Genomic DNA, 11,151 nt, shown 5'->3' on the forward strand with positions numbered 1-11,151 from the left:
TCTAAACAGAAGTGAATTTATGGTTTTATATACCACCCTTCTCCCATTCTACTGGTTTTCGTAACCACTCATTACTAGAGATATAAAATTCTTGAGAATAATCTTTAGGGCAATATTCTCTAGAAGGACTACTATTATAAGTAACTTGAGAATATTCTCCCATTAGTAATATAAATAATATCCTTGTAAAAAATACTCATTTCAGAAAATATTTTCAAATTACTGGGAAATATACTTATCAAAATTAATAAGAATTATTCTCAAGTTATTTATAATAATCCTTCCAGAGAATATTCAAGAATATTTGTAATAACATGCATTATAATAAATAATCTCAATAAATAACTTGAGAATAATTCTTTTTATTTTACAATAAGAATATTCCCTGTCTCTCATCTCTCTTCCCATCAAGACAGAGAATATTGAAATTTGTAGCCCACAATATTAAAGTTTAAAAGCAAGAAAATGAAACCAACGTGACTGAATTGCATAACTTGCAAAGAAATGAGAGCGATACAGAATTTAAGTGTATGTACATTGAAGAAAACAACAGTACTGTATCTTCTTAGAATGAAGGTGATTGTATAAGAATAGCTTCCTTTGTCAATCAACTGAGTTTTAAGCTTTGCTTTGAACTAATTTCTGAAAATTTATCTAATTTTAAATAACTTTTTACAGTTTTAATCTTTAAAAGGCTTTAAAATCTTTATACCCAAACTTTTAAAACCTCTTATCACGACCAGGAAAATATTCTCGAAATAAAAATTGTCATTAGGGGATAATTATACCAAAATTGTTTAGTTATAAATCCATTTGCCTGAAACATTTAAATTTCATAATATAAACAAAATTAATTTTAAAAAAAATGTAAATTATTTAAAAGAAAAATGAATATTCTCGATCATTCTCCATTTTTTTAAATCCAGGAGAATATTCTCACCTCACCTCTCTACTCATTCCTCAAATTTGCCGCCCTGGACTAAAGCCCACTTGCAGGGCCGCAACTATGGGGAATCTGACGGGTCTCGTGCCCCGGACGCTAGGCCCCGCCCCCCGGGTGACCAAGCATCTAGTTGCGGCCCTGGCCTCTTGTAAATGATTTTTTTTGACAACTGGTAAGGAGGTTGACACTGGAAAGGAGATTATACACTTATATATCAATCATGCTGACGGTGAAGGTAGATGTTGAAATATTAGCTAACAACATATTCTCAATGCTTACCTCATTTTTTTATATATCACACCGAACAGCGGGCCCGCCTTGGTTAGGGTTAGCTGCGTAGGAGTAAGACAAATGGATGAAACAATGCAAGAGAAACTTTTAAAAAAATACAATTTCAACATAATGTGGAATTAAAAAAACAGGCTAAAGTGGGAAAAAAACTAACTTCAAATTCAAGATGAAAAATTAGGCCAAAATAATCAAAAATTAAACTTATTTACGGAACAGTAGCTAAGCTTTCGCTCCTCCCGGCCTGATGAAGACGAGCAATACTCAATACTATTACCCGAGGAACAAAATGTAAACAAATTCTGCGTTTTTACTTGACTTGACTTCTAGCTCGAGGTCTGGAACAATAACAGCGTTAGCATTCTTAATCAGAAAAGAAGTACAGTAAAACAAAACTATCCCCATCTTCTTAAGTTGTTAAGTGTTGACATTTCAGGCGACCGTCGGTATGTAAACAGAGGGGTAAACGAATTGACCTCAGACAGAGACGGATTTAACGGCGGGCGCCATCGGGTTTTAATGATAATTCGGCAAAATTTGTATAGCCCACTATAAATCCACCTCTGCCAAGAGCAGTGCTTCAGAACTGCGGCCCAATGCCAGGCTCTGGTCACAGTCAAACCGGGCCGTCTTAAGAGCATCGTGGGCTCCCAGGCCAGATTTTTCCGAGCACCCACCTGGAAAATTCTCAAAAAAATTGAACGACTTCTCGATATTCTAAGGCCCCTTTCTTGTCTTGAGGTGCCCGGGTGGGCTATGCGTTAAGACGGCACTGCCGGGTCGTGAGTGTGGTTAACTCATTTTTCTCCGTTTGTTGCAGATTAATTATGCGTATGACTGACTGGACGCCCCCCCCCCCCCACAAAAATAATTAAAGGGGCCGTGTTTTTCCAAAAGCTGAGAACCACTAGCCTAGATAGCGAGAAACCCTGTCACTGGGCTACCAAAAGAGTGACCTAGAGTTTAAAAGCATGGCAAATGACCAAGAGTCACCTGGAGCACTTTTTCTCAACCTTTTGCAACCCATGGCCCCCTTTGGAGAATATTTTTTTCCTCGTGGGCCCCCCCCCCGTTTTCTCCAGGGCTCCCTACACTCATCCCAGATCGGGACCCTTTCTACCTATTGAATTTAATCACAACTTAATGAGCAGTAAACAAAAACTTTACGTATAAGATCGATATCTGAACCCCTGGGCCAGGCACGGTTCCAGAAGGTGGGTTTACGTAATACAAGCGAGACATGCGTACGCGTAGGCGTCGAATGAACATATACATACAAGGGAAAAGAAGACACAAGCGAAAAGTCATGTAACGGATCAGCTTCGCCATCTGGAGGTGACCAGAGGGATTACAAACGTAAGATCGTACTATTCCCAACATCCTCCCCACCCTGGTCAACCTCCAGAGGAATTACCAACTGAATTGGCCGTCGAATTTCTGTTCCACTGGCTGTACGTAGAATACACGAACGAATGTTGCCGTCACGACCTTTGACGAGGGATGATATGCGTGCCTTCGTCCACATGTGTCGAGGTCTTGCATCTTCCTGTAGGAGGACGACATCTCCAACTCGTAGCTGAAAACCTTGGTCTTTATTTTTCACTTGGTGGAATGTCTTCAGCTCTAGTAGGTATTCTTTCCTCCATCGGTTCCAAAAGTCATTCAGTGAATCTTGCTGCAGGACGATTTCACGATTTCTTGACGTCGGTAGCTGCAGGAACCTTTTCGTGAGAAGGAAGGGTTGTCAGTCGTTGTCCAACCAGGAAGTGGGCAGGCGTGAGAGGTTCTTCGAAGCTATCATCCAACTCGATATCAGCTGTCAATGGTAGGCTGTTGACTGCGGCTTCAATTCCAGCCAACGTAGTCGTCAGTTGTTCGTCATCGAGAGATGCGCGACCTAATGTTTTCCGTAAACAACGTTTGACGACACCAATCATGCGTTCCCATCATCCTCCCCACCAAGCCGCTCGAGGGGCTATGAATTTCCAAGTGATTCCGTGGGAGGCGTAGTACTGGTGAGCAGAAGGTGAAGTCATGGCATCCCAAAGGACGGAAAGCTCACGATTTGCGGCGTGAAAAGTCTGCGCATTATCCGAATATACAGTGTTGGAACACCTCGACGAGCAACAAAACGTGAAAATGCCAGCAAAAACTTATCTGTAGAGCAATCCGTGACAAGCTCAAGATGAATTGCTCGAGTGACAGCACATGTAAACAACAAGATATACACTTTCACTGAGATAGAGCTTCTACGAACGTATAGTGGGCCAGCGAAGTCTATCCCCACGACACTGGATGGTTTCGACTGTGTGACTCTATCCGAAGGAAGTGGTGCTTCAATTTGAACCGGTGGCGTGTTTCTAAAAATTTTACAGGGAAGACACTGGCGTAGGACACTTTTAATAATCTGTCGCCCTCGAAGAATCCAGTGATCATTTCGCAGTTCAGATTGTACCACTCTCGTGCTCAGATGATGGAGACGAATATGTACGTGGCGAATGAGCAATTTCACAAATGGGTGTGAACCATCGAGTACCAAAGGATGTTTTGAAGCAACTGGAAGTGATGCAAACTGTAAGCGACCACCAACTCGTATCAGATTGTCACTAAGAAATGGATGGAATTGTGCAATTTTCGAGTCTTTTGGAAGTTGTTTACTATGTCGGAGAGCAGCATCATAGTCAGACGGAAAACAATCTATTTGAACTTGACGAATCCAATAACATTTCGCGTTTTCGAGTTCTTTTGCTGTCAATTCGCCATGAAGTTTGCAAGACGTGCGACAGTTGTATATGAATCGTTGAATCCACGAGGTAACCCGAATAAGTTTCGCATAAGAACTGAAAGGAGAAATGTCAATCACTGGGAGAGACGTAGATACCAACATTGAACTTTTCACAGTCTGACGAATTTCTGTCGAAGGTAGATTTGGACCAGTCTCAAGAGCATCATTCGGAGATGGGTGTTCGTTGACATGAAACGATGAATCAAATACGTTACGACACTTTTCCGACTCAAGAATGGTCTTCTTCACTGCGTGGTGAGGGAGATAATAAATTCTAGGACTTGACGATTCTGGCGCGATTTCGACGTGGCCGTTCTGGATGTAACGTTCCATTTGCTGAATGTACATTTCCCGAAAAGGGCAATCCTTATAAAGACGTCTACGAAGAATGTCAAAGCGGCGTGAGGCAATAGGTCGATTGTCCGACGTGAGGCATACGTTTTCTTTCCACGGTAGTGAAACGACACGACGATGGTTTTCCAGGTTGTAAGATTCGTGGAAATCTCGCAATATTTTTGCTTCACCAGTCGAGAGTGATTTTTCGTTTACATCAGTGATTCCCATGGCCTCGAGTTCCCAGAAGCGTTTGAACGAGTCATTCATTTCTTCAGCACAAGTAGTAGCCGTGCAATGAACAGTAGTGTTGTTCGAAGCAGGAGTGTGTTGGACATGAACGTTGGAACGGGTACCACTCAAGATATGTCCGAGATGAGACGGAACAAGAACGAAAGTGTCTGACAACTTGACCGGCGAATCAGTTTTCACTATTTTCCAGTAGTAATTGCTACCGATGAGAATTTGAATCGGGATGCCATCAGAAGAGTGAGGGTCCGCAAGCTGAATTCTGAGTGAAATAGCAAATGCACCAATGTCTACCGGAGCCGTAGGATGTGAGGCGTAGTAATTATTGCTTTCGAAAGCAACTATCGGAATCGATCTGTTATCCCAAATGCTAGATAAGAAAAATTGCACTTGACGTCGATACATCGATTGTTTTGGCACAGCTTCGAATGCACTAATAGACAAGTTGACCGATTGCAGCACATGCAATTGCAGTTCATTCACTAAACTGCTGTGAATGAAGGAGGTTTGACTTCCGGCGTCTAATACACATCGAGACAATTTGCAAATTCCGTTGGGACCGAACACCCAAATACGTGCAGTTTGCAAATACGTAAAACGGGGCGATACATCAATTTTACCAACAGCAGTAGAGGCATGAAGTGAAGGACAAATGGATACGTGATGTTTTCTTTTACAGTTAGAACAGAAAGCTCTAGCACGGCGTGGGCAAGTTTTAGCATTATGCGAACGGTTAGTACACAAAAAACAATGACGAGTTTCTTTTAGCTTCTGCACTCGTAATTGAACATCAGTTATCACCGAGCAATTTTGAGGCCAATGATCATACGATTCACAAAATGGGCAAAACGGATTTTTCTCGTTAAGTCGAGTGCTAACATGAAATGCTTCCGTAGTCGGGCAGAAAGTCGAAGGTGGCAAAGGAAACTCACCTTGCACTTTGCTTGAAAATCGAAGTCCATCAATTTCTTCACCGAGGAACTGCATCAGCTTTGATATGTCCATATCCGAGATATCTTGCCGTTTAGAGTGGATAATCCACCGTTGACGAATGTCCGTAGGAAATGTGCGAAGAATCTTCGGTGTCAAAATACGACTGTAGTTATCGACATCTTCGCCGAGTGATCGGAGAGCTTGGATATGGGCGTTAATTTCCAAGTAGGTGTCGTTGAGAAACTCGGGCGATGAAGTTGTCGCTGGGCGCAGGCTGTCGAAGAAATCGATGTGGGTCTGTATGATGGTATCCTTGTTGCCGTACCTGTCGATCAGCATCGTCTTCACCGTCTCGTAGGCTTCCGATGTGACGCCGATTCCCTCGACGAGCTTCTTGGGTTCGTTTTGGAGATACCCCTGTAGAAAAACGTGTTTGTCGATGGTTGACAGTTGAGGATTCTCGTCGATCGAAGAGGTGAATTGTTGCCAGAATGTCGGCCAGTCTTCAACACAACCGCGGAAGGGCACATGGTGATGAAGTCGATGTAGGCTGAGTTGAAGCGGGAATCGAAGTAGCAACCAGAGGAGGCACCGTCGTTGGAGACTTGTTGCGTTTCCGTAGCACGAGGGAAGCATGGAACAAGGCACGTTTTGCTTTCTCAGTGTATTCCTCGCATTTTTCGACGAGTTTCGTTGGTCAAAATGTTCATCCGACGGGTTTCATTCATCAAAATATTCGTTCCGGCGGGTTTCGTGCACCAAAATATTCGAGGCCGAAATAGCTTTTTATTGGGAGAGCAAATGCGTATCAGAAAACGATTTTATTTTACGTAATACAAGCGAGACATGCGTACGCGTAGGCGTCGAATGAACATATACATACAAGGGAAAAGAAGACACAAGCGAAAAGTCATGTAACGGATCAGCTTCGCCATCTGGAGGTGACCAGAGGGATTACAAACGTAAGCTCTTACTATTCCCAACACCAGAACAGCTCCGCGAGTCAAGAAAGGTTGAGAACCGCTGCTCTAATTCTTCACAGCTCTTTTTGGCCCCCTAGAATATCCCAGGACCGCAATGGTGCCACATGGGCCCCAGTTGAGAACCACTGACCTAGAGAGCGAGGGATCAGGTCAGTGAGTAGAGAAAGTGCGACCTAGAGTAGAGACGGATTTAACGGTGGGTGCGCCGGGCATGCACCCTAGGCCGCGACTTCTGAAGGGCTACGCGAACCCCCAACTTCACACTTTTTCTTATTTAAGGGGGCCCGATATTTTCTTCTGTGACAGGGACCTCAACCAACCTTAATCCGCCTCTGCCCTCAGGTTAGTTGATAGCTCCATGGTTAATAAAAATTCAGAATGCTGTAGTGCAATGCAGGGGTCTTCAACCTGACAAACACCGCGGGCCACATTGAAATTGTCCAAGAAGCTTGCGGGCCACCAACTCACATGCTGAGAAATTTATAATTTTAAAAAGAATCCACACAGATTTTTACTAGGACTTACTCATGTAATTTACAGCGACATCTTAATAGAAGGGGCCAATGGAGCCCCCGAGTTGTATTGACGTAATTGAAGATTTTTATTTATTCTGAAATTCTATTTTTTCATTATTTTTCAATTTTAATTGGTCATGAAATCACTTTTTTCACCAATTTTAGAAAAGTTTCCGATTAATTAAATTTATTAATTTTAATTTATTTCATTGTTAGTAATTTTAATCCGAAATCTTAAAATTCTTTAATTCAATAATTCTGAAAAATTATTTTCACAATATATCTCGAAATCATTACAATAATTATTAATTATCCATTTATTAATACGTGAAACAGTTTCTATCACAAATTACGAAATAATTTCTCGAATAAGTTATTTTTTTCACTAATTCTGAAATTGTTTCATTAATTACGAAATTATTTCATTAGTTCTAGAATTAATCGCCTTTCAATGTTATCACCCATTTTCTAAAAATGGTCGGCGGGCGACGACAAATAGCTCTGAGGGCCAGATGTGGCCCGCGGGAAAGAGGTTGAGGACCCCTGGTGTAGTGCTTCTCAACCTTGGGCAACACTGCCCCCCCCCCTTGCGATCCTGGGATATTATGTGGAGGGGGGGGGGGAGGTCACGGGTGAGAATCAAATTGAAGTGCCGAGACAGGCAGGGCACCACAGGCCCTGGGGAGCCCTACCAGGCAAATTTACATGCATGCTCCTCGAAAATTTCGGCTATATCTCATTTTTGTGATGCCCGGGATGGGCATTCGTTAAGACACCACTGGAGACCAGGCCCGTCATTTGGTGGGGTCGGGGGGCGTTGTCCCCTCCCCGGCTTTTGAAAATACACTGAGTACATGTTCTTTGCCCCCCAGTAAAAAGTTGAAATGATGGCCCTGCTGAAGACCCCCCAGTGGAGGTAAAGGACCACAGAAAGCCGTGGAAAAGGGGATGTGAAGAAGTTTTTCAGTGAAATATGGTCGGAAAAAGTAACTACTTTCACATTCAGCATTGACGCCCATGAAACCAGGGCCATCTCAACGCGTAGGTCCATCCAGCCATGACCCGGGGGGGGGGGGGCTACATGACGAAACATGATTTTGGAAAGAATGTTGATGTGTAAGCAACGGCGGATTAAAGTCGGTAGGAGCCCCGGGCGCAAAAGAAAATATTGCCGCCCCCCCCCCAAATTAGAGGAAGTGTGAATTTTGTTTTTGGGGCCCTTTAGAAGTCGGGACGCCCAGTGCGCCCACCGTTAAATCCGCCTCTGGAGCTATTGCATTCAGTTTATTCTACACAAATTTTGCCAACCTTCTTCCATGCTAATTTTTTCAGCCACATTCTGTCGCCCTGGACTATAGTTACCCTGTAAATACACGTCTCTAAAGTCACTCACAAGATTACATACTTTTTTTAGTCCCCTCACTCTGTAGGCCACTTCCATGCTTGTACACTCTGTCAATCTTTCGGTTATTCAAGATCTAGGTCACTCTTTTGATCATTTACTGACATGATCCAATGCTGTCTAGGTCACTTTTTTGATTACTCTCATGCTCATAAAATATCTTGGTTGCGCACTGAGCGATGGACAGGGTCTCTAGGTCATTATTTTGGTCATTTTCACGCTTGCACATGCTCCAGGTCAGTTTTTCTCAACCACCGGGCTGCGGTCCAGTACCGTGCCCTGATATCAGTCAAGCCGGGTCGTTAGTGATTCACTGTTTCATTTTCTTCCATTTGTTGCGCATTAGTCGTGTGTATGACCGGACCTCTTCCACTCACAAAAAATAAATCACTCGGGCCGCAGGCTTTCAAAAAGGTAGAGAACCACTACACCAGGTTCTTCGTTAGGTCAATCACTCTTTCACTCACTGTTTAGGTCACTGTTGAACACTGTTTAGGTCACTCACTGACCTAGTTTCTTGCTTTCTGGGTCACTCTTTTGTTCATTCACGTGCTAGCAAAGTCTCTAGGTCACTCGCGGACCTAGGCAGAGGCGTATTCATGGTTTTACCGATTGTGGTTACAAATTTTGCCACCCTCTTCTCATTCTAATTTTTTTAACCAATCGTATTCCTCAAATTTACCGAACTGAGAACCCCCCTGTAAATAAGCTTCTGCTCCGAGAACATCAGTTTACCCGGAGGCCCATGGTATTGAGACGGCCCTGCATACCCCCTCATGTGAACCCCACAAGAGGGAAGTTCATTGAACCCTAGCTACTATATCACTATAAATTTACTCAAAATATCAATTCAATAAGTTAAAAGAGCCTTGTTCCTGGATGAGGGTCCTGAATATGACAGGGATAAGAGAAGGAAATGTGGTTCAAATGAGGCCACGAACGAAAAAAAAGTTGAGAAACGCTGCTCCGAATTATGGGGGAATTTGTGTCCCGTAAACACGGCCCCACGAGGGTGGGGCTGTCACTGCTCCAGCAAGTACTGCAACTAGATGATTGGTCAGCCGGGGCAAGAACACATTTTGGCGTCCTCTTGTAATGTTGAAAGAGGTTGAAGGGTGGAATTTACGACTACTCTGGGGCACCAGACCCGCTTGCTCCCTCTGAATTATTTCTGTTTTTTCACCCTATAAATTCCCTAGGGAGTAGCCCGTAAGTATGGCCTAGGGCCCACGCCAAAGATTCCAGCTCGGGTTCTGCTCCAGGATGTGGGGAGGAGCAAGACGATTCAGCGAACCTACACAATAAATCACCCCTTCCAACGTATCACCATGGATTCACGCCTACCCTGAGCCAGAGAGCTGAATAAGTTTCCCTCTTATTGGGTTTCTATGAAGGGCTGTCTCAACATAATGGGTACCCGGGCGAAGTGATGTTCCGGAGCCCCATATTTGGATGACAATAATAGCTTGCATCATATATGCCAATCCATGGGCCAAAAAAATGGGTCCTCAGTCATCAGATGTGACCCGCGACATCTCTCTCTAGAACCAGCATTTGTAAAAATGAACCAAGTGGCACATTACTAGATCACTTAGTGATCCACAACACATTGACCTGGGGTGCTGTTCACGATCACCCAAGAAGACAGATGCACATTCCCAAATCACTTAAGTGACCAGCAGCAAATTTATAGATAAGTCAAGTGACCTAAAAGGCACATTCACAGACACACTTAAGTGACCCGCGGTGTAGGTGTACATCACTTACATGGTCCGAGGGCCTCAAGTGCGGAGGGGGAATCATGAAAACGAGATCCGATTAAATATTTCAAGAGTAAACACGCAAATTGGTAAGGAGGCATTTCTAGATAGGCGGGAGGGTCCTTAGAAAAATCACTTCGACAGGGGGCCCATGATGCTTTTAATACGGGCTTGCAAGAGGAGTCTTATGCACTCGAGTACTCAGTATCCGGTGCTCTTTCTCTGACAGAGGCGTCGGCAGTGCTATCTTGACGCATGGAACCACCCGGGCACCGCCTGGAGGCCTCGAGAAAAGAGACCTCACAGGAATGAGATATTGCTGAAATTTGCGAGGAGTAATTTTTGCATGTAAATTAGCCGCGTAGGGCACCAGATAAATCACTTAGCTACAGCAGATGGATTTCTGAATTAATTCTGGGGATGCTTAGTCCGGTGCCACGAAATACTGTGGGTGCTCGAGCACTCAATGAAACCCCGGCTCGACGCCACTGTCTTCTGATATCACGGGCTCCAAATCCTGCAGTCGAACTCCTCTATGATGAATTTCTTGTGTAAAAAAAAAACGAAAAGGAAAGAAAAAAGCAAAAACTATGTAATCATATTGGGCAATGCCGTCCTAAAGCATGGGCCATGGTGGCTGGGGCTATAGGCCTCCCAGCGTCAAAGGTGGAGTCGACTGATCTAATGTACATGTGCAGGGCCATAGCTAGCCATTCCCGTGACAGAATTTGAATTTAGGTCACATTCTGGCCCCCTTCCAAGTGGGCCCTGTTCGCAGGGACGGGCTTAACTATTTTGCAGCCCGGTGCAAAAAAAAAAAAATTTGCTGCCCTTTGAACAGAGGTTTTCCAATACCCTAAGGTGTCCTGATGCCCACCAGGTTCACACTTGTGTCCGAGAACGACTGTAAAACTACTACGTGGTCGTAAAAAAATGTCATTTGGCAGTAAATACGGACAA

At 43.8% G+C, this 11,151-nt stretch overlaps 1 protein-coding gene across 1 annotated transcript; it reads right to left on the reverse strand.

Moving 5' to 3' along the window:
* Positions 1-3,263: 3,263 nt before the first annotated feature.
* On the reverse strand, positions 3,264-6,167 carry LOC149072496 (uncharacterized). The gene has a single exon (XM_089247211.1). The coding sequence runs from the start codon at positions 6,165-6,167 to the stop codon at positions 3,264-3,266; it is 2,904 nt and encodes a 967-aa protein (XP_089103337.1).
* Positions 6,168-11,151: the final 4,984 nt, after the last annotated feature.

Source organism: Pholcus phalangioides, unplaced genomic scaffold (genome assembly GCF_987345545.1).
Source record: "Pholcus phalangioides strain wild (caught in Gottingen) unplaced genomic scaffold, Ppha-v1.0 ptg000017l_1, whole genome shotgun sequence".
NCBI classification, from domain to species: domain Eukaryota; kingdom Metazoa; phylum Arthropoda; class Arachnida; order Araneae; family Pholcidae; genus Pholcus; species Pholcus phalangioides.